Here is a 23,740-nt window from a genome sequence, read left to right as displayed (position 1 = left end):
CATGCGCCACCATGCCCGGCTAATTTTTTATATACATATCAGTTGGCCAATTAATTTCTTTCTATTTTATAGTAGAGACGGGGTCTTGCTCTTGCTCAGGCTGGTTTTGAACTCCTGACCTTGAGCAATCTGCCCGCCTCGGCCTCCCAGAGAGCTAGGATTACAGGCGTGAGCCACCACGCCCGGCCCAAGAAGCCTTTCTTGACTACCACCTTACATCTAAGCTTAAAGGGACTCCTTATTCTTCTGAACTCCCATACCAAATAACTCTGCTTCCAAAGGGAAGAAAACTAATTTTGTGCGTTTCTCTATTCCTTAACATTTTTACCTAGTATGAAGAAAATACAATATTTGGACATGTTAATTGAATGCCTCTGAACTCCACTCTTCCCATCTGTGAAATGGACAACAGCTGTACTGGGTGGTACGGTCCATCACACCTCAGAGCCCCTGCAGGGTTTCGCTGTGAGAAGCTAGAGGGATGACAGCAGTGCCATCCTCAGCTTCCAGAAGCCTCCTCACTGTGTGGAGGCAGGAGCTGGGGTGGGAGCAGGACGCCCCAGGCCACAGTTACCTTCAAAGGGCGCACCCATACCTAGGCTCCCTGTAGTTCCTTCTGCCTGGAGGCGCTTCCAGGCCCTGAACCCTCTTTCATGTCCATACCCCGCCTTCCCTTCTGGTCCTCAAGCATGTCTTTTCCAGAAAGACTTTGCTAACCTACCTCAACTGGAAGTCATTTCTCCCCTTACAACCCATGGCACTTTCTCTTTCTTCTTCTCACATTTAATTGCATTTTATCTTGTGTTAGGATGCCTGCCACATGGTAGACACCTATGTGTTTGTTTTCTCAAATAGTTATTTGGAACTCGCCTCTTTTGTCCACCCCTTATCTCCTTTATGGACTGTAAGGCCCTTGGAGGCAGAAGTTGGTCTTACTCATCTCTGCATCCCCTGTAGTGACTTCCTTGTATATAGTAGCTGCTCAGAAAATGTTTGTGACCTGGCCCCATTACCCAGGTTCAGCCCTGTTCTATTTGGTGATCTTTGGACCTGCTTGGATGGTTTATGAGACGTTTACAAAATAAACTTTTATATCAAATCTCACCTTGGCTCCCATCAGCACAGAGATCCTGGATAAAATTAGATAAAGAAGTTGGAAACCCCAGTGAGCAAGCAATGAGGCCTTTTTTGTCATGTTAAGGCCTGTCGAGGGGACAATGATGCTTTTGAAGAGTTTATTAACAAGGAAGTGATATGATCAGACTGCAATTTAGAGAGCTCTCACTAGCTGCCCAGTAATGGCAGATACCCAGGTGGGGAGAGGTGTGTTCAAGAGAACAGGAGACCAGTTAGGAAGCTGCTAGAGCCATCCAGGTGAGAGATGATGCTGGCCTGAACTACGCTTTTGGCAGGGGGGAAATAAATGGGTCTTGCTCCAATTTAAGAGTCATTGATTAGATGTGGAGAATGATAGGGAAGAAATCAAGTTGTCTTCTGGGTTGTGGCTTGGTCAGCAAACCAGATGATGAAACCACCCATTGAGACATGGGTGGAGGAGTGGACCCGTGGGAGGGAGAGGGCAACCTCAGCTGCAGACATGTCCTATAGGTCTACAGATCTGTCAGGATGACCTAGGATCAGTTGAGGAGCAGGAGAGAGGTCCGGGCATGAGATATGATTTGGGAGTCATTGGTGATTTGATGACAAACGAAGAAGCTCAGAGTGTGTGAGAGCAGATGTCTTTGGACTTGTGCACATGGAGGAGTGTCCATGAACCCCTAGAAATGATACGCACAATTTTGAGTATAGGTGTAAATATACATTTTTTGAGAAAAGAGTAAATCCATAGCTTTCATTGCATCCTTTGAAAGATCAAGTATCCAAAAAAGGTTACTGAGAAGAAGGCTGAGAATAGACCCTTGGGGAACACCAACTATAAGGGACAGGCAGAGAAAAATGAGACTAAGGAGCAGCAGTCAGAGAGAGAGGATGAAAACCATCACACTGTGGTTTACTCCAAAAGAGTTACATCATTATTGTCAGAGCTGAAGGAAGCTATCTGCCAATTTGATTTAGGAATGATACTAGGAGAAACAGTTAGATTGAGCACAGGAAACAGGGAGAGACTTGTCAGAAACAGTATTACTAATGTCCTAAAGACATTACTATCCCCACTATAGGTCTGACGTGATAAATGCAAGGAGGTAGAGGACCCTAGCTTAAACTTTCCCAAAGAAAAAGTAGGCATATGAGAGTTTAAGTGCATTTTTAATGGGTTGATCATTGTCTAGCACAATATTCTCTTCTCTTCCACCTGCTTTTCAGGATGATTGCCTGTCAAAACCACCAAGAACGCCCAGCTCATGCTAATGTTCATGAAAAACACAATTTAAGGACCTCTTGCTACCAAGCAGCCAAGAACCAGGATTCACTTGTGGCTATAGTTCCAGTAGAATGGGAATCCCATCCTGGGACGTGCAGGGTGAATCCCTGACCTTGTGGGATGAACCCTAATGCCCAAGCACTCTCAGTCCCTGACTCCTCCCCTGAGGCTCTGCCAACAAAAACTCTCTGTATTAACAGTATTTGTAAAGCCAAAGACCAAAGTCAACCCAAATGTCCATCAGTAAGGAGCTGGTTGAATAAACTAATAAGAAATTATGTAGTTGCAGGGAGGAAGGAAAGATATGTATATATATATTACTCTGTAGGAATCTGAGATATTCAGTGACAAACAGCAAGGCGGAGACCACATGTACATCTGTTACCATTTTGTTATGGATTCATATGAACACATGTATGCTTACATTTAAACCAAATGGAAAGATAAACTATACATTTTTTTAAATTCTCACCTATAATCAGAGTGAGGGAATAGTGCTGAAGAGGTGGTGAATATAAACTAGATTTCTTTGAATATAGTGTTTCTTGATAGATTTGACTCTGGAACCAGTAAATATTTTACATAGTCATAAAACAAAAAATTTCAATTATAATATGTCTCTAAAAAACAAAAGAAAAATGAAACAAATGAATTTAACTATGTATCCTGTTGGTGGGATAACCAACAGAAGAGAAACTATTCCAAGTGACTTTAAAACAAGTAATTTGACCGTACATCCTCAGTACAATATACCTTAAGGACAAAACTAAATGCAAATTTGCATACATACATATATTTCTTCTCAGCAATTATTCTGTTGGTGATAATATTGGAATTGATATTCTGAGACTGTTGTGTGTATGTCAAATGAGTAATTATGTTGGTACCATTGAGAAGCAAGATTTTTAACATAGTTAAAAGAATATACAGATTGTAAGATAAAAGAAGTTAAGTAGAAATTTCATAGTCCTAGATATGAATTGGAAGTATCAGTATAAATTCATGGTATAGTTTACCTTTAAAACAAAGCAAAAAAAATATTTTCTGCATCTGTCCATTGCAAATGCCCCAAGACAATGACAAACACAGTAAAAATTATCACTATAGCACCCACATTATATTCTCTTAAAGACCATTCATTACCCACCAAAATGAACACAGAGTCCTTGGAGAAATAGCTGATTCCAGGTTTGGTATGTGAAATGTGCAAGTATCTTTACATATTAGAAAGTAAGGAAGCTGTCAAATACTATAAAGATCATGTCAAAAGGACTAAGGATCCAAAATGAATATGTTCCCACTGGCCAAAGGTAGGACAGTTTTAACTATGATGGATCAAAACAAATAAAATATGTTTCAATCATTAAGTTCATAAAGATACTATTTTAAAACTTATCACTTTCAGAAGATGCTAAGAAACATAACACTATATTTTTATTTATTGTGTTGAGATAATATTAGACTTAGAGGAAAATTGCAAAACTGTACAGAGTTTCTGTATACACTTTACTCAGCACCCCCCTAATATTAACATATTACTGTAGTAAAATCATGAAAAGCAGGAAATTACTATTGGTATAATACTATTAACTACTCTACAGACCTTATTTGAATTTTGCCAGTTTCCCAAAACACCATGTCCCTTTTGCCAGGATCTAATTCAGGATGCCACATTGCATTTAGTTATTGGGTTTTCTTAGTGTCCTTCACTCTGTGACAAGTTCCTCAGTCTCTTTGTCTTTCATGACCTTGACACTTTTGAAGAATCCAGGCCAATGACGGCATTGTAAATGTCACTCAATTTGAGTTGGATCTTTTCTCATGGGAAGATTGAGGTACGTGTGCATTTTTGGCAAGAATACCGCTGAAGTGATGTTGTGCGCTTCTCCATGCATCCTACCAGGGGGAAATTGATGTTGGCATGTTTTATTACTTGAAATGTTAATTGTGATCATATAATTAAGGTAGTGTCTGCCAGGTTTTCCACTGTAAAGTTACTATTTTTCCCTTTGTAATATATTAATGAGTAATCTTGTTGGGGAGATACTTGGAGATTATACAAATACCCTGTTTCTCATCATACCTTTCCCCATTAATTTTGGCACCAATTAATGGTTCTTGCTTACAACCACCACCATAATTGTGATGTTGGCCTAGTAATGATTTCCCTTTTCCTCTATATTTATTCATTGGAATTCTGCTCTAAGGAAGAGCTTATCTTCTCCCCTATTTATTTATTCAATTTTTTAATATCAGTATGGACATTTATTTTATTCTTTAGGTTATAATCCAATAATATCATTTTTTTTTACTCAAATTTTCTTATATTTGGCTATGAAGAGTTCCTTCAAGTTGGCTCTTGTGTCCTTTAGAGATGCCCTGTCATTTTTTTGAGCACCTCCTTACACCATGTGATACTCCAGGCTCATCTTGTATGTTTCATGTTCAAGCCCTGAAATGAGCCATTTCTCCAAGGGTCCCAGTCCTTTTTATTAGAGGATTGTATTTAGACACCAATATCTGGATGCCATGTGTTTTCATTGCTTTTAGGCCCTCTCAGCTGACAGAGCTAGGAAATAAATGTTTGTGTAGGTAAAGTGCATGCATCTATATTTATTTCTATCCCTGCATGTACACATATAGCTAGATATAGATATAATATATATAAACATAGATACACACAATGCACAACACTAACAACCAGGCGTTCACACTGACATTCCCATTCCAATCCAGCACCGCAGGGTTCAGGCCAGCCTTCCCCCCTACTTGATGATTCTTTCTCTCACATTGGGAGCCTGACTCTCATTAGTCACAATACACAGTTATTAATTCAAACCTAGCATACACATAAAGTAGTTTCAGAATTACTAATTCATATACCTGTGAAAGTAAATTTATTAACTGGAGCACAATATTTGTGGCATAGTTATTTCTGTCTTTGGCTTCACAATACACAATCAAAATACTGTTTTCTAAGTTACTTAGGTTAGTTCTTTTCTTCCCCACTCTTCAGTATGGCTATGTTATCTATTTATATTTTAGTTATGTTCATTTGTTACTGTTTGTATTGCATTGTAGGTTTTCCCCACATCCTGGCTTATTTTAAGTATTTATCTATTTGAGAGGTATGTGAAACCTTATCTGAGCTCTAAGAGACAGAGCTATAAAAAAAAGTATTCTCAAATCCCTACTATCCCATTCCCACCCATTTCCTTTTTTTTAAAGAGATGAAGTCCTGTTATGTTGCCCAGGCTGGCCTTGAACTACTAGACTCAAGTAGCTGCCATTTCCCCATTCTTTCTCTACCCCATTTATATCCAATGTCATTAGTTTCATGTTTATTTTTCCTATATTTCTTTAATACATGTGAGCAGATATATATGTATATTGTATTAGGTCATTAAATATGAAATGTCTGATTTCCAATAAAAAAGTTGTTTATTACATCTCAAACAAGAAGCAGTACAATTAATCAAAGTATTGCACTCAAACTATCGACACAGTTTTGCCATCTTAACAGCTTGTTTATGCCAGCAACGAAGAAGCCTGGATAGCCAGTGGTGATGTGATCGCAAAAGGCGTTTTCCACAATTTGTTGAGAATTGAATATTTTTCCTTGCAAGAAGTGGCCCAAGGCCTGGAAGAAGTGACAGTCAGTTAGTGCAAAGTTCGGTGAATATGGTGGATGGCGGAGAGTTTCCAAGTCCAGTCTCTGTAGTGTGAGCAGCGTTGTTTGTGTGACATGTGGTCGAGCGTTGTCTTGCAAGAGGATTGGCTTGTCTCTATTGACCGATCTCAGCTGCTTCATCCCAAGCACCCTCATCATTTCACCCAATTGGTTGCAGTAGACATCCGCTGTAATCAAGTGACCAGGTTTCATGAAGCTGTAGTGGATAATACCAGCGCTGAACCGCCAAACAGACAGCATTAGCTTTCTTTGAGAAATATTCGGTTTTGGACTGTGTTTCAGCACTTCATCTTTATCCAATCATCGTGCCAAAAGGCCTGCAATTGTCAAAAAGAATCCTTTTCTCATCACATGTAACAATACAGCGTAGAAATGGTTCGCCTTAGTGTTGTGACAGCAAAGAAAGGCCATCTTCGAGACGATTTCTCTTCTGACGCTCATTTAATTCATGGAGAACCCCTCTATCCAGCTTCTTTACATTGCCCATTGGTTTCAAATGGTCCAATATTGTTGGAATAGTAACCTCAAACCTTGCTGCTAATTCACGCATAGGCTGAGATGGATTCACTTCCACTACAGCTTTCAGTTCATCATTATTCACCTTGGTCTCAGGTCACCCATGTGGCTCATTTTCGAGATTAAAAATCACCAGAAGAGAATTTGTCAAAACATCGATGTACTTTGTGTTCATTAGCCACGTCCTTCCAAAACATTTTGTTAGTATTTTGAGCTGTGTGCGCTGCATTGGTTCCACAATGGAACTCATATTCAAAAATAATACGAATTTTTGACCCGTCCATGGTTTCACAAAAACTTGCTCTTAAAAAAAAATTTGAAAGATAATCACAAGCCAAACCATGTACTTGAAAGACTGAGGATGTACCTTCACAATAAACATAAAACAAGAAGTGTCAAAGTGAAATGTCAGAGATATCAACTGTCAAACTTAGTGCTTAAAGTAATAGGACATTTCATATAAAATAACAATATGATATCTCTTTATTTCTTATAATAAGGGCAGCATACTATAGATATTCTATTTTATATTGCCTTTTTCATTTAACAATGTATCCTGGAAATCACTTCAAATCAATTCATAGATTCCTTATTCTTTTTTACAGCTGTGTAGTACTCCATTGTATGGCTGCATCATTTTTTTTAACAATTCTTCTGTGTATGGATGTTTAAATTGTTTCCAATATTCTATAATTACAAACAATGCTACCATAAATAACCTTATGCATATGTATTTTCATAGTGTTTGGGGTATATCTTCAAGGTAGATTCTTATAGGTGGGATTTCTAAGTCAAAATTTAAGTGCATAGTAGTTCTGTCAGGTATTGCTAAATTTCCCTCCAGAAGGGCTGTCCTGCTTTTTATTTCCACCAACAGTGTCTGGAGGTACCAGATTTGTAAATTAACCTAGGAAGAACTGACATCTTTGTCACATTGAGTCATTCTAGCCAAGATCACAAGATGTCCTTACACTTGTTATTTGTGTCTTTTCAAAAGTGTTTAAAATTTTTCTATATATAGGTTTTGTACATTTGTTGCTACATATATTTCTAAGTATTTCTTCTTTGTTGCTATTATAAATGGAACTATGTTCTCTTACTGGTTACTGTTTGTATATATGAAGGCTATTAATTATTATATGTTAGTTTGTATCCTGTTACCATTTGTGTTTGAGTTAGCTTTTTCATTGATTCGCTAAGGATTTCCAGGTATATTATCATATACTATGAAAATAGAGTTTTACTACTTTGTTATCCATTCTTATACTTCGATTTCTTCTGTCTAATTGTATTAGCTAATATCTCTAGAATAATGTTGAACAGTAGAAGCCAAGATAGTGAGCATCCTCACCTGGCTTCTAAACTTAGTGGAGATGCCTCTAGTGTTTTTCCTATTAAATAAGACACTGGCTTTAGTTCCAACATATAAATATTTTACCATATTCAGAAGGTATCCCATTATTTCTATTTTCTTGAATGTACTTTACCTTGCTATTTTGAAAAAAACAAGAGAGAATCAAGCATCTATCCTGCCTTTCTATATTATCTATACCTGAGGGTAACCAAATACAAGGCTGAAAAAGTTTCTCTTTACAGAATTACTAATAAACAAAGAAACTATCAAATAAGAATATCACATTTTGCAACCCCTAAACCAAAGAGTCAATCTAGTTGAAGATCACCAATAGCTTCTACCTTCTCAAAAAGAGAGACACCAGGCATTACATACCTCTTGATGAAAGCACACACCACCATCTATGAAGTAGTCTTGCCAAAAGAGACAGATAGACAGACAGACAACAACAGAAAGAGACAGAGACAGATAGATAACCTGAATCAAGCCTCTAGCTCTAACTACCAAGTTCAAGAAACACAAGAGACAGAGGAAAATGGCAACTACCACCAGAGGGATGCACTCAGTAAAATATAGTCATGGAAACTCTATTGAACAAATGATCTAATTTCTTCAACAAAGAACTTAAGGAGGGGGAAAAAAGAGAGTAATGTAAAAGAAAAATCTATATGTTATTTAAAGAACCTTTATATATGTTTATATAAGCCTATAAATATTTAAAGAAACTTCAAAAACATATCAACTAATTGCAATATATGGGCCTTATTTGGATCCCAATTCAAATAAATTGGTTATAATAAAAACGCTTGTAAGATAATTCAGGAAATAAAAATGTTGACTGGATATTTGATTATATTAAGGAATTATTGACTTTTTAGGTATGTTTATATTTGGGTTATTTTTGTTAAAAAAAGAAGTCTTTATCTTTTTGAGATACATATGAAATATTTACAGGTAAAATGATATTATGGCTGGGATTATGAAGGGGGAGGTAGTATTCATAAAACAAGATTGGACATGTATCGATCTGTGTTGAAGCTGGTGATAAGGTATATCACCTTCATATTCTCTTTATATATATTTGAAATTACACATAACAAAAAGTGTTTTTGAAAATTCTGCATTTATTATATTTGACATTTAGACCAATGAGATCATGTACTGTGGAATGGTGGAAACAATCAAATACATCCCAACCATAAGCAATGGTCACCATTGTCCCTCACTGAACCCCCAATGGCTAAAGGCCAGGTTGCTCCCATGTGCCAGGGTAGAGGGCAATTGGCCATGAAGGCTGCCCCCGGCGTCCACCTCCTGCATCTCTCCCCATAGACACAAGAAGAACCCAAGGTCCCTATAGTGCAGGGGTCCCAAAGGTCATGGAAGCAAAGAGCAAGACGGACTGACATTTTTTCCAGGAGCCCAGTGACAACAGTCCTGCTTTCCTCTCCACCTTCTCTCCCTCCCACAGAGAAAGCCCCAAACTCACGTCATTCTCCGAGGTCCCACAAAGGATGCAGGATTTGCACTCTATGCACTGCCACTTGTAGGTCTTGACAGCCTCGGTCATGTTCAGGGTGAACTGCAGGCAGGTGGGGTGACCTGGAGAAAGCCAGAAACAGCAGCGTTAGGGCCAAAGGGTCTGACCTGTCACCTCTCAACACCACTAACTGAAAACACATATGCCCAACGTGCAGGGAGGGCAGGGTAGCATTGTTTGGGCAACAAACTGGGGACCTAAACAGGGCCCTGCCCACACTCCTCACCACCACCCCCAGTTCCATCAGATCGAGGGCAAGAGAGAAATAAGCACATTCAATTCCCCTTGCCCTAAGAGGCAGGTGCCCCCAGGGGCGTAACTAGTTGATGAGGACAGAATGTCATGATCGAGAGAGGAAACTGCAGAGCACAGAACACAAGGCAGCTCCGTGAGAGACGCCAGCATTATCTTCTAAGCCCCAGCATCAGTTGTGGCGGGAGCAGCACACAAGAGCCACTTGGATCCGGGCTTTCTGATGTAGGAAGCTGTTCACACTGCCCTGGGGTACCGGTGAGGATGTCGCAAGGATTGTGGAAGGTTTCCAGGGGCAGCATGAGGCACTGCGCTGATATCTGGAGTATCCATGCCCACACCCGTAAGACTAGCAAAAGTCCAAGCCATCAACAATGACAGGGACTACAGAAGGAAGCAGCCTGGCAGGGAGAACCAAGATATGGAGCATCACAGCAAACAGCTGGATCTATCATTAAAAAAGTGGTCACTGGTTCTAATTCTTTTCCTCCATCCCAAGTATCATGTTAGCCAACCCAAAAGCAAAACCAGGGGAGAGACATTAAGCTGTGACCTTAGAGCACATGGCCCCAGTGGACCACCATCTGAGGTTTGGCCCGCAGAGTTGGACTCTGACCTCAGCCCTAGGCTGCCCAAAGGAGAGACACCTGCAGCGAGAGGACAGTGGTCAGCTGTGGAATGTGAAGACCCTTGACCTTCTCTGTGGCGGGGAAGGGAAACTTGGATGACGTCCCCAGGCCTCCCAGTGCTGTGAACCAGAACGGAATCTGCCCAGAGCACCCAGGCCAAAGCCCGTGACTGGCTCTGTCACAAAAGAACTGACAGCTCTGCCTAATGCTGGGCATTCACCCTCCTCCAGAGCTCCCAGCTCTGCCAAACCCACCACACAGTGCATCGCGCGGCCTCTTTCCTGTGCGGGATTGTGGGCTTTAAAGGAGGATCCTATGGCCGGGGCACACCAATCAGGGTTAGCTCCACCAACCTAGTGCCCTCCGCAGACAGGATTCCACATGGCACCACCACCCCTTTGCAAAGCCACATCCCAGCAAGACCCCCACTTGCCGGTCTTCAAATCTTCAGAGAGCTGGTTCCATCATGGCCATTTGGATGAAATGCTGTCTATGCAGTCAACATGAAGACTCTTCAAATTTTGGGCTCCATGGATATAAACCACACTGAGCTATGTCTGAGAGGGTGAGAGGGGGTGTGTGGGGGACGGAGGACCCTGGGCAAGTGCAGATGGAAGCATCAAAGACAGGAAAGGTCCCAAAGCTTGTCAAGGGGGCTGGGTACAAGCATACCTAATGGGGACAACGTGCACTGTGTGGCGGATGGGCACACTGACAACTTTGCCTCATGCAGTACAAAAGCAGTCCATCAACCAAAGCATTTGCACCCTTGTAATATTCTGAAATAACAAAATACAAGTAAATAAATAAATAAATGCAAGCTTGTGGAGGACTTGCCGGGAGCCATGCAACTTGGGGACTCCCATAGCTCTGGACTAATGACCCTCTCCAGGTGACACCACGGTGGTCCCAGAGAGAAAGAAGCCGTACATCAAAAGCCTGGATGAGTAACCAGCTGATACTCTTGAAAGCATCTCAGAGATCTAAGGACACTAGCCAGGGCTGTCCCCTGCTCCAATCTCTCAGAGAGAACACTGGCATGGGAACAGGGGAGGAAGTATCAGTTTGGGTCTCTGGCTGGTGGGGGCCACAGATGCCCTGGTTCTCTGACAGGGCGCCACCAGGAAGGATGAAGAGGAGGTCATGGTGCAAATATCCCCAGAGGCAAGTGCACTTTGCCCAGTTCCATGGCCCCAGGACACCCCAGCCACAACCAGCCGGTTTACAATCACCGGTCACTAACTTACCAAGTATTTGTTGAGCACCTGCTCCGCCAGCCATTGTGCTAGACAGAAAAGATACAGTGGAGAGACGACACCTCGAGCCCTTCTAGTCGAGCCAAAGAGACCTCAGATTAATAGACTACACATATATGTAGTAGTTCATTTGTGTGAGTGGTGCCATGAAGGAAAAGCATAATTGGCAACGTAAAGAACAGGAGAAGCTGGGTCTGAGATGACAAGGACACCTTCCCTGAGGAAGGTCTCCAGGCTGATACCTGGCAGATGAGGAGTTAGCTGAGTGGGAGGGGAAGAATTCCGAGTAAGGGGAACAGCATGCGTGGGCCTCTGAGCAGTGCAGGAGCTCCAACTACCACAGGAAGAGAAAGGCCGGTGAGCAAGGCTTGGGGCACTAGGGGAGAGTGGAAAGAGGTGGCTGGGACCAGGCTACGCAGGCACTTGCAGCCCTTATTTAAGGTTCTGGGGCTTTAAAGTTATTAAAGGATATTAGGGGAGGCAGTAACTGAATCCCATTGTGTTTTTTTTTTCATGCTTCATTATGTATTTAATTACATAACAAGTAATCAGGCAAATAACCAATATTATAAGTAAAGATTTTAGATTTTTTAAAAAGTAAATGCTCATCAATCAAGACTAAAATACTGTTACTTTTCCAGAATACAGAATTGGATTCCAACAAAACACTTTTAATGAAATAAGGCACAATGTTCAATAAGGCAAAATTCACAGAGGGCTTGTTAATATAAGATCGCATTCTTTTGTGTGTCCGCCCATTGTGTTTTTAAAGGAGCTTTCTTAAAGCATGAGGGGAAAGTTGGGGTGATGGAGCCATTCTGTGTCTTGACTGTGGTGTCGGTACACATGGGATAAAATTGCACAGAACTATACAGATACATACATCAACACACACATGCGCGTGTATGTGTGGATGTAAAACCAGTAAAATCTGAATAAGGTCTATGATTGCATCAATGTCATTACCAAGTTTCAATATTGTACTGTTATCTAAGCTGTTACTATTGGGGGAAACCGGGCGAAGTGTGTATGGGACCTCTCTATAATACATTTTATAACTTTCTATGAAGCTATAATTATATCAAAATAAATAGTTGAAAAGATCTTTTTAAATAGGGAAACCACAAATAAAAATTTTAATCATCAAGAGAAAAGGAAGGAAGAAAGGAAGGGAGGAAAGGACAGCCTGCTATCTGGGGAAAGAATTGGCTGGGGAGGCGGCAGGATGCAGAGATGCAACAGTCGTTGCCAGGAAACTAGCTAGGAGGCTGATGCAGCTACTAGGAGAGAGACGAGAATGACTAAACTAAGGTACAAATTTGAGAAATAGTAACAAAATAATTGACAAGACTTGACCATTGTTCGAATGTTGGGAATGTAGAAAAGTGATGAGAAACATTCCAAGCTTCTGACCTTAAAACCTAGGTAGATTTTAGTGAAACTGACTCAGTTGAGGAAGACTATAGAAGGATTATAGGGACCAAAAGGAGGAAAGGACCCATTCTGTGTTGAGCATGTTGAGTTTGAGAAGACTGAGACTTCCAGTGGAAATATCAAGTGGATGCCTGGGTTTAGAGTTCAAAAGAAAAGCACAGCCTAGAGAAAGAAATTTAGGAGTTTTCACTAAATAGGTGGTAATCAGAACCATGAGAATTAATGATATTATCTAGGAAAAAGGGAACAAAGGGAGAAAGGAAGAAGAGAGAAACAAGGAGAATAGAGAAAAGGGTCTAGGACAGAGCTCTGAGGTAGTCAGCTCCTTAAAGATCAAAAGAAAGAACCAGCCAAGGACACTGAGAATGGCCAGAGAGGTAAGAAACAAATCAGGCAAGGATGGGGTCACAGTGGCCAAAAGAAGAGATTTTGAGGAGAAGGTGGTCCGCTGTGCGGACTGCCCCAGGTTCTGGGGTTTGTCATTGCTCACTGCAGACCCTGAATGAGAGAGCATTGATAGAACACAGCAAAAGCTGCCTGACTAATATTTAATAATACACCCTTCAGTAGTGCCATCTTCTTGGGGAAGAAGGTCAGCGCACTCCAGAGCGTGACAGGGAACTCAGCGGCCAACTGTGCATCTGGAGCTGGCCCCGTGTGTGTGCTTCATGCATCCAGCAGCACGCTGCAAATGTTTATTGAGAGCCAACTCTGTGTCCAAGTCCCCTTAGATCACTGTGCTGAGTGAGCTCGGAAGACATTTTCTGGGATAGCTTTGGACCAGAGAAGAGTAGCAAGTGGGTTGGGAAACTCCAGTTGAAAGTCACCGAAAAAAATCCCTTTGGCTTTTCTGTGTTCCCATCTTGAGAAAGTCATCAGCTTCCCAAAGACCTACAACCCCAAGGAAGGGGAACTAAACCCACACAGCCTCCAGCCCCTGGTAAAATGCAGGACTGTCCACCTCCCCAGAATTCAAAACATCACTCAAATGCAAGAGGAAAGCAAGGGATGGAAATATTATTGCAACTTATAAGCCAGGAAGGTGAGGCACAAAAAGTTAAGTCACCCAAGCAGCCATCAGCAGGTGTCAAAAACTGCACCCAGAACTAAATCCTTTTGTCTGTACCACTGTAACAGCTTGGCTATCTGTTGCTTATCTCCAAAAATGGGAGAAATCATTTTCCAGATAAAGCTGCAAGAATGACTTCTCATCTACCATGGAAATGACTTAAACAATGCACACTGCGGAACAAAAGGAAAAGTTTCTAAGGAAAGTGGTAGAAGCTCATTTCTAAGTTTCACTGCTAGAACCCCTTATTTTTGCCCAGGACTAATTCTGAAACTCCTTGAAAGTAAGAGAATAACAGATAGAATCTTTCCAATTCATGGGTGGAAGAAGAAAAGAGGCACATTGCTGTAAAGCAATTTACTTACGGTCACTTGCTACTTGAGGAGTCCTATATTTATCTCTTTTTGTAAAGTTAGTTACAAGTCATTCTCTAATGTACTTGGAAAGTTAGATCTTTCATATCTCTAGTTTTCTTAAAGCAAGGAATACATAATGGCTATTGAAATAGCCCCATGTTGTAGAGGGGAGACAACTCTTCCCTGGTCCCCTTGGGTGCAGTGATTCAACAGAACATTTATAAGGTTCCAATTACTAAAATGAACTTAGAAAGTGGTGCAGTGTGCATGATTCATCCCAGCTCGACCATTAAAAATCAAGTCCGTCCTGAGTGTTCCTCTAAATTCACTCTATCAGGAGGTTCAGTAAATCTCCTACTCGCTAGTTTAGTTGGCTCAGTAGCGAACTTGGGGTAAAGAGGTATTCCTAATCCCTTCCAGCCGTAACCTCTCCCAGAAGTGACCTCAATCCTCCCTAGAGGTTGAAGCAGGACATGGCACCCACGGCCACTAACTCTTGGACTGGGCTTTCAGGCGCCATTGGGATCTGGCTTCAGGGTGCCATTTGAGCAGACGGGAAGAAAAGGGAAACCGGCAGGCAAGGGAAACTTCTCGGACAGGAGGAGACAGTCCGTGAGGCTGGCAGTACCTGCTGTTCATGACACTGCAGTCTACTGAGCTCAGTAAAAGAGAGAAGGCAGGTGTCTGAGAGCACTGACTGCTGCTTTGCCACCGGAAGGACATATCTCATGCCTTTACAGAACACATGTGCGTTCAAGGGACAACAAAGTGGCATTTGAGGGTATTTGAGGGAAAGGGCACAGAGATAAATATCCAGGCAAAATCAGTGCTAGTTTCATATTCATAGCTGCCTGTTTCTATGATACCAATACACAATAACCCCCACATATGGATATTTCCAACCTTTTCAGGGAGAAAATATCTAAATATACCTTTGGATTAAACTCACATTATGATTGTGACTTAGAAGCTAACCTAAGTCATTAGCTAGTCAATCTCCTCTATAGATATTCAGTACAGTGAAAGAAACCGTTCATTTTCAACAAACCCTGGGCAAAAAGAATATACAAACTGCTGTGACATGTGTCTCTTACTTTATGATCCTTATTAAAAGAGTGTTTTATTTCATTATCGCTAATATTTAATTTGGACCAGGCTAAGCCACATTGCTGATTAAATTAGAGCTCTAAGAAAAAAAATATTATCTTGCTAGGTGTGTGCTGAAAACATAAATAAAACAGATACAAATAACTGGGGAACTAGCATGGTCTATTATTTATTCATTATAAAATTATAAACATCTAATTATATTTTATTACCTTATTTATCAATGTTGATCTCTTAAAAACTAATTTCTCAGGAAAGGAGAACCTAAATATCCATGGTTCTCAGGCAAGTAAGTACAAAACTCAAATTGTGCTCCTTGGTTTCATGCCTGGTTTATAGAAATTGCATTCTATGAAATACGTAGGATCAATTCCAACCTGAAATAGCACCAAAAACAAGTCTCCATGGGCATTCATTAGAAAATAATTTGGCTCAAATTTCTAATAGTTCTCTAAATTCATACACATATAAAAATCTAATATTTACACATTGCAAATACATATACGAAGCTGTAGCTAATGCATTTATGCAACATACAGCCAAATCTGTATGGTGCTCAAGAGTAACTTGAGGAGAAAAATGATTATTAGTTTACTTTGGGAAGCCATCTCATTCAATCAGATCAATTCATTCTCATATTCATTCTCTCAGTCTGTCTGTCTGTCTGTCTGTCTGTCTCTCTCTCTCTCTCTCCCTCTCTTCACTCTCCTCCACTTTGAGACCCAGCTTGTCAGGTGGAGGGAAGGAGGCTCTAAGTCATTATCCTTAATCTACAAAGGGGAAAGGAGTGAACCAATTCTTGAGCAATCAAGAATTCAACCTCTTTATTTATATATCATGACAAGTATGTGAAGCAGGCACTGCTTCTGCTCGCGGGCTATTTCTCAAGCTCTGCTCTGTGAGCCGTGTGCAAAGGTCCATGGGCTCACCTCTGTCTGCCCCCAGATGTTACTTCTAATGCTGAAGACATCTGCAAATCGATGATCACAATGGCATTCAGAAGGCACCTGAATGGCTCCCTTTTTCTCTCACCACTTTTATTGTATGTCAAAGAGGATAAAGAAGAGAAAGAGAGTGGAAAGGACAAAGACCAAACAAACAAAAATGCATTAAAAATAAATGATGGTGTGAGCTGTGGCTGCCTTGTGCTTAGACAAAACACCTTCCAGTGCAGCCGGCTCAATTCCTCTTGGAGGTCTACTTATCCTACCCTCCAGCTGTCAAGGTGTACGGTACCCAGGTACCACATGGGATGCAAACCACAGGGGCTTTTGCACCAGTCACTACTATAAATAACCATACGAAGCACCTTCACACCAGAGCAATAGAGGCACTTTTAATGGGCTAAACAGCTAAAGGCTCATGGCGCCATTCTTAAACGGCCCTAGAAATTCCCCAAGTTTTCATGGTCATTTATAGCCCAAGGTAGAGTCTCCTAGAAGTGGATCTACACCCATCTACAGACCAGGGGACACTGTGGTTGGTCCTCTTAATGGGATAGGGAAGCCTTGATCCAGATTTATATAACTTACTTGACTGTCCCAGGTTGGGTCCGAGGTACAGCACTAGAAATAGTCGCAGTAATGACCCCAGAGCCTCTAATTAGACACTGCAGCTGAGGATCAAAGATAATTTATTCATTTATTCATTCCTTGGACAGTATCTGTTGGATAAATAAATGTGGCAGGCATTCTTCGCTATATACTGTGAATGGAGCAGTGAGTAAAATCCAATCCTTGCCCTGCTGCCACAATTTGAGATATATTGCAGCATCTGAGTCCTTTGGAGAAGCCACTTTGCTTCTCCGGGCATCAGTTTTTCAACATATTAAGTTAACAGACTGGAATCTGCTATCCATGAAGCTATGGCTCTCTATGCCACCCATACATGGTATTTTTAGAGATACTCCTGATCCCCAGTTGCCTGGGATAAACAAGCCTTCTAAAGTTTACCAGCTAAAACTCAAAGTGAAAAAAGCTAAAGAGGAAATTTAAATAGCCAGTAAGAACTGCTAGAATTCATGTCAACTTTCCCATGTTGGCCAGCCCAGTCCTGGTCCGACATCAACACGAAAATATGGCCATGACAGAAAGCAAAAGAAATCCGGAAATCTAAAGCGCTTCTCACCAACCACACCACCCACCCCCACGCAGTGAGCTGGGCCTGTACAGATGAGCTGTCGCGAATCTGCAGGCAGACACGGGCCTTGGGCAAGGTTCCGTCCGTGGGGAATATCAGATCAGGGCTGCGCTGGCTGTGTGACAGTGGCAGATATTGCCAGGAAAGGGGTGGGAGAGAAGGGTCTTCAGTGTGAGCAACTCAGGTTGGCTCTCCTTTCAAATTCTTCGCTGGAATTGTAGACTGTAGGCAACCACCTGCCACACTGATTCCTGCCCACGGCGGTGTGTGGACGCCACCCTGAATTACCGTCCAGAGCCTGGCATTGGTCTGCGATACGAATCCCTGACACTGGCTGTGCATCAGGACATCAGGGCCATGTACCCACTGGCTCTGGCTAAAGGCTCTGGGTTTTCTTTAGGAAAGTGAGCCTGGAGAAGAAACTGGTGCTCAGATTGTAGACCCTGTAATCCCTGCACTTCCTTCTGTCCTGAGTAGGTCCAGGAAGGGTTATATGGTGTCTGCAATTGATGGGTAGCTGGTGGAAAACAGCAGTGATTAGTCAACACTTGATTGCTGGTGACCCTCCAGTTGCTGATCTTCCATGAATTAGAAGATGAATTCTTGGGTGATCTAAGTTCTTGGTCATTTGAGGACCTTTGAGGTGGTATTCGCATTTTTTTCTTTCAAAAATATTTCACAGAGTTGTGCAAAATCAAAAGAAAACCAAGTAATTTCTTGCTTTCCTAGTCTTTCCTAGGTGAGACTGGGAAGCAATCGTAGAACTACCTAGAAGCAGAGGATTGACCATGCTCACAAAACTTACTTTGTTTTACATTTTTAAATAATTTTAGTCTAATTTTGAGGGTTCTTCTGGAAAATAAAGGAAAATAATTGCATCTAATTTGACCAAATTCATTGAGCTCCTATTAACTGCCAGGAACTATATGTACTAGGTGTTATTGTTGAAAAGATGAATGAGGCTGAATTCTGCCTTGAGGAACGCAGTCTAGCAGGTGTGGTAGGAAGCCTCAAGCATGGCTGCCAACAATATCCTCCTGGTATTCATACCCTTGTGCAATTCTCTCCCCTTGGGTGTGGGTTGGATTTAGTGACTCACCTCTAACTAGTAGAGTATGGCAGAAGTGATGAGAGGTTATAAAAAGACCATGGCTTTCATCTTCCACACCCTCTCCTGTGCTTTCTTGCTTGCCAGCCCTAAGGGAAGCCAGCTGCCATGCTGTGAGCTGCCCTATGGACAGGTCCATATAGCAACAAATGAACGGAGGCCTTAGGCCAACAGCCCAGAAGGAACCGAATCCTGCCAAAAACCACATGAGTGGGCTTGGAATTGGATCCTCTCCCAGTCGAGCCTTCAGATGTGACCATAGCCCTGGATGACAATTTGACTACAACCTCATGAGAGACCTTGAGCCAGAGGCACCCAGATAAACCACATAGATTCCTGACCCACAGGAACTATGAGATAATAAGTGTTCATTGTTTTAACCTGTTAAGTTTTGGAGTAATTTATTATGCAGCAAGAAATAACTATTACAAGGAGAGAGACACTTTTTATAAAAGAAATACAATGTGATAAGTGCTATAATAGGGGAATAAATAAAGGTCTTACAGATGAGGAAGAAATAAATAATGTTGACGAGGCTCAGGGACAGTCGCTGAGAGAAGTGAGCATTTATTTGATCTGGGCATTGAAGGATAAATTGGAGTTTTCTAAGTCAAAAAAAAAAAAAAGAGGAAAGAGCATTACAGGGAAAAGGAAGAGGGGGAAATGTATGGTACAGGGCACTCAGGCAAAGCAGGGGAGCTCAAGGAGAGCAGGGAGGGGGAGAGGCAGGAGATGAGGCCAGGAAGGGGAAAGATTATAAAGGGCCTGTTAGGCAGGCATAAGGATCTGAATTTAACTCTGTAAGCAGAGAGGACTCCTCAGAGGTTTCTAAGCAGGAACCTGATTTGCTTATACCCATGCTTTAGAGAGACAATGCCGGTGGGAGGGCAGAGGGCAGACGTAGTGGACATGGCTGGGGCAGGGGACCATTTGCAATATCCATTTATTCAATAAAGTTTTATTCAGCACTTACGATGTGCCAACATTGGTGCTGAGCAATGAAAACCAGACGAAATCCTGCCCTTGTGGAGCTTACATTCTAGCAACAGCATTAGTCCAGGGCAGGCCTAATAATAGTGGGGACAAAAGAAGGAAACATTTGAGAGGTAGAATCGGTCAACAGGACCTTATGCCACCTGGACGTGTGCGCGAGGACGCAGGAGGAGGCAGAATTGACACCAAGATGCCTGGGTCGGGCCACAGAGTAGATGACAAAACTGTTAGCAGTGATGAGACAGAAGGCTCGCAGAGTATAACAATTCAACATTCAGAGACAGGACCAAGATGGAGATACAAATTTAGAAGTCATCAGGTTTGGGTGGTGTGTGAAGCCTTGGAACTTAATAAGATACTCATGGAGAGACCACAGAGTGAAAGATACAAAGGACCTAGCTGGGGGTAAGGGACAGGTAACTGTTGGAACCGAGAGCATTAAAGAGCATCAAGAAGAGAACCATCGAGAAAGCCAGAGACAACGTGGTCAGAAAGGGAGAAGGAGACCCTGAGAGAGGTACCACATAGTGTCCACGGAAGACAAAGGCTGGTACCATCAGGAGATGAAGTAGGGTAAGATCCGAAGAGAATGTGTTGGCCTGGGCAAACCATTTATGGTTAGAACTAACACCGTTGCGGGCGGTAGTGGGTCCTTGTGCCTCTCTGGATGAATGGATGGTTTCAGCAGCTCGGATGGTGTCCCCACATGCTTGTCCTGCCGCAGGCTTTGTCCAGCGTGCTCAAGCTTGGAAGTGCCATGTGCAATAGGCTCAGCAACGTTATCTTTACCCAACTCCCTTCATCCGTAGCAGGGGCCATATTTTGATGTAGGTTCCAAGGCTAAAGCGAGGCCCCGCCAGCCTCAGTTCCTGTCCTTCCCCAGGAGAGGCATCAAGTCCCACCAGAAGCCATTTCTTTCCTTCAGACCTTGGATTGAAGCTCTTCAGTCCTAGGTGACTAGGACTGGTCCTAGGTGACTAGGCTGGGGCAGGTCCTGGTGGAGGCTTCTCCCACCGCCCGAGTCTGGTCCAGCGGGAGCCGTGCAATTCTCCAAGGGAGGAGTTGGGGCGGACGGCAGGAGGAGCAGCGCCGGGAGCCAGATGGAATGGCCAGGCAGGATGGAAATGTGGCAGGCAGCAATATCGGGGGTTGTGGTGCTTCATAAAAACACCCACAAATCATTTGACCCACCTCTTTTTAAGAGGAGGAGGCTGTTCTCATCTCCTGGAATGCAAGCTGGATTTCATGACTTGCTCTTTAACAAATACAGTTAAGAGGGATAACAATATGCAACTCTGGAGACCAAGTGATCACAAAGCACTGTGGTTCCCATTTGGTTGTGTGCTCTCTGTCTCTGTGTCTCTGTCTCTCTCTCTCTCTGATCACACGCTCAGAAGGAAGCCAGCTGCCAGGTTGTGGGCTGCTCCACAGAAAGGCACACAAAGCGAGGAACAGGGGAAGCCTTTGTTCAGCCAGCAAAGAATTGAGGTGCTCAGCCCAATGGCCCCCGAGGAATTGAGGAGTACCAGCATGTGAGTGAGCATGGAAACAACTCCTTCAGCCCCAGCAGAGCTCTGAGGTGACTGCAGGCCCAGCCACCGCCCGGACCACAGGCTCGTGAGACACCTGCAACAGACCACCCAGCTAAGCCATTCCCAGATTCCTGACCCTCGAAACCCGTGAGATAACAAATGTTTGTAGTTTTGAGCTGCTGAGCTGGGGCAACTTGTTACACAGCAGTAGTGTAACTAACTAATACGACGGCAAAGGAGGCGCACTAAAGGGTCTGATTGGAAGGCTCTAGAAAATGAGACATTAACAGGACTCCCGCCTGTGCTCCCAGCCACAAGGAGGGCCAGCACTGGGCTGAGCCGTGAAGGACAGAAGTGGGGACTGGGATTTTATATCATTTCTCTTCTCCATGGAGAATTGTTAGTTTTTTTAAATGAATCTTCGTTAAAAGAGCTAATAGTGGGAACTAAGGCAACTGAAGTGGCAATGTGGAAAGGACTAAAAAAGGAAGTGAACGAGGGTGGCCCCTCACCACCACAGCAGCGCGAGGGCATGCACCTGAGGTCTCCGGGCCTGCCCGGCCGTGCCCACGGTGTGGCCGGAGGAGACACCGTGCACCAAAGTGGCTGCCTCCTCGGCCTCTGGTCTCACCCCTGTCTCCTCTCACCCTGCTCTCCCCACTTCCACCCGCCTGTGCCTGCCTCTCACCCTGCGAGCTCTCCATTTAGGTCTCCGGGAACAAGTCCCTAGTGTCAGAACGTCACGGGCTTCCTGGAACCATGGCCGGACTGACACGAGCAGAACAAGAACCCCAGCCAGCACTGTGGCCCAGGAAGGCAGAGTCCGGGGACCTTAATGATCATCGCCCACGACGTTTCCAAGTAAGCACCTTTACATTCACTGCCTCTGATTTCCCACAGCAATCTGTGAGGTAGGCAGGACAGGCGTGAGATTCCTGATTTACAGATGAAGGAATGGAGGCCCAGAACGGCTCGAGCAGGCAGCTCCTAGTGGAGCCAGGCCTAGAATCCGCGTCTTCACATCTAGTCCTTCGGTCTCACACTGCATCCTGTTCCAGGATGGCCGTCCCAGCTCCACCTCAGCTCTCCCCATTAAGCTGTTAAGTATAGCAACATTTTCTCCTTTTACGCACAAGTTTGCTACGGCACAGTGACATAGGTCACTGAATCTTTCTATGCCTCAGTTTCCTCAATTTGCACCACACAAGGATGGACTGGCTGTCCCCTAAGGCCGCTTTGGGCCTCACTGTTCCGTGCCTTCTGCAAAATCCCTCGGGAAGCCAGGCCGGGCATGTGAGGCCGGGCATCGAGTCCTCACCATCTGGCAGTGACTAATCCTGGAAAACCCTGGGGAAGGACCGCGCAGGGCTGAGCCAGTCCAGCCCACGCGGCAGGCCCTGGAGGCCGCAGGAACTAGGCCAGAGGCCTGCAGGGTGTTTCTGGGCTCCAGCTCCCGAGAATCTCAACAGAGGTGCCTCGACCTCACGGGCCACAGCCCCTCGGCCAGGCATTCCCCCTCCCCACCTCACAGCCCCACTCAGACGTGCAGGCCAGGCATTCCCACGTGGGCCGGCTGTCTGGGCCCTCCCTAGGGCCACCCCACAGGACTGCCCAGCACCAGCTTTCCCAGGATGCCTCCGAAGGAAGCACAAAAAGACGTCAGGCATCCCAGGCCGATTTCAAGCCACACCTCCATGACACACTGTCAGTAGAGAAAGGACAGGAATGTTCCTTACTCACCTTGTCCCAGAAAGGAACAAAAGGGCACACAGGAAGGGTCCCTGCCATGCAGTCACCAGACTGTCCTGCAGTCGAGATGCCTGCGACCACCCACCCGGGTCCTCGAGAAGGTTCACTGTCTCCTTTCAATCCTTTTACCTGTTCACTCCTCACCTCCCCATCTCCCCAGGTCACTAATTCACTTTCCAAATTGCAAAATGGCAGAAAAACGGAAAATGAGGATGACAATGGTGATGACCAGTCCCCCCCCCCCCCCCCGCCCCCAGTCTCCTTGAGCCCCCAGAGCTCCCGGATGTCCTTCAACACCCTCAGCAGGAGGGTAACAAAAATCGCGCTGAACCGACACTGCTTAAAGGAGACACACCCTTGGGGCTCCCTGGAAGTACATCAAACCCTGCACCATCTGGCCTTGCATTGCCTCAGCATTTGCTCCACCCCCCCCCCCCCGAGTCGCGCTAGGTCTGCGCTCATCCTGCATCTTTGATCACTAAGTCCGGCCGGCCGATGGGTCTGCTTCTACCAGCCAAATTTTCATCTAAGATTAATCCAACTTTTCCTGACAATCAAACAAATATTTATCCAACAAATTCATGAATGAGAATTGATCTTGCTGTTTACTTAGAAAGCTAGAGGGGTTGACT

General features: G+C 43.6%; 1 protein-coding gene across 2 annotated transcripts in view; it reads right to left on the bottom strand.

The window, feature by feature from the left end:
- DPF3 (double PHD fingers 3) overlaps positions 1 to 23,740 on the bottom strand; it is a 244,396-nt gene that overhangs the window by 4,745 nt on the left and 215,911 nt on the right. For both annotated transcript variants that reach the window (XM_012741063.3, XM_076003887.1), the window contains exon 9: positions 9,434 to 9,546. In XM_012741063.3, coding sequence (XP_012596517.1) covers positions 9,434 to 9,546 — 113 coding nt within the window. The remainder of the gene's footprint in view (positions 1 to 9,433; positions 9,547 to 23,740) is intronic.

Source organism: Microcebus murinus, chromosome 6, assembly GCF_040939455.1.
Source record: "Microcebus murinus isolate Inina chromosome 6, M.murinus_Inina_mat1.0, whole genome shotgun sequence".
In the NCBI taxonomy this organism is placed as follows: domain Eukaryota; kingdom Metazoa; phylum Chordata; class Mammalia; order Primates; family Cheirogaleidae; genus Microcebus; species Microcebus murinus.
The sequence above is the reverse complement of the archived record's forward strand: the minus strand, read 5'-3'. Positions and strand labels throughout refer to the sequence as shown.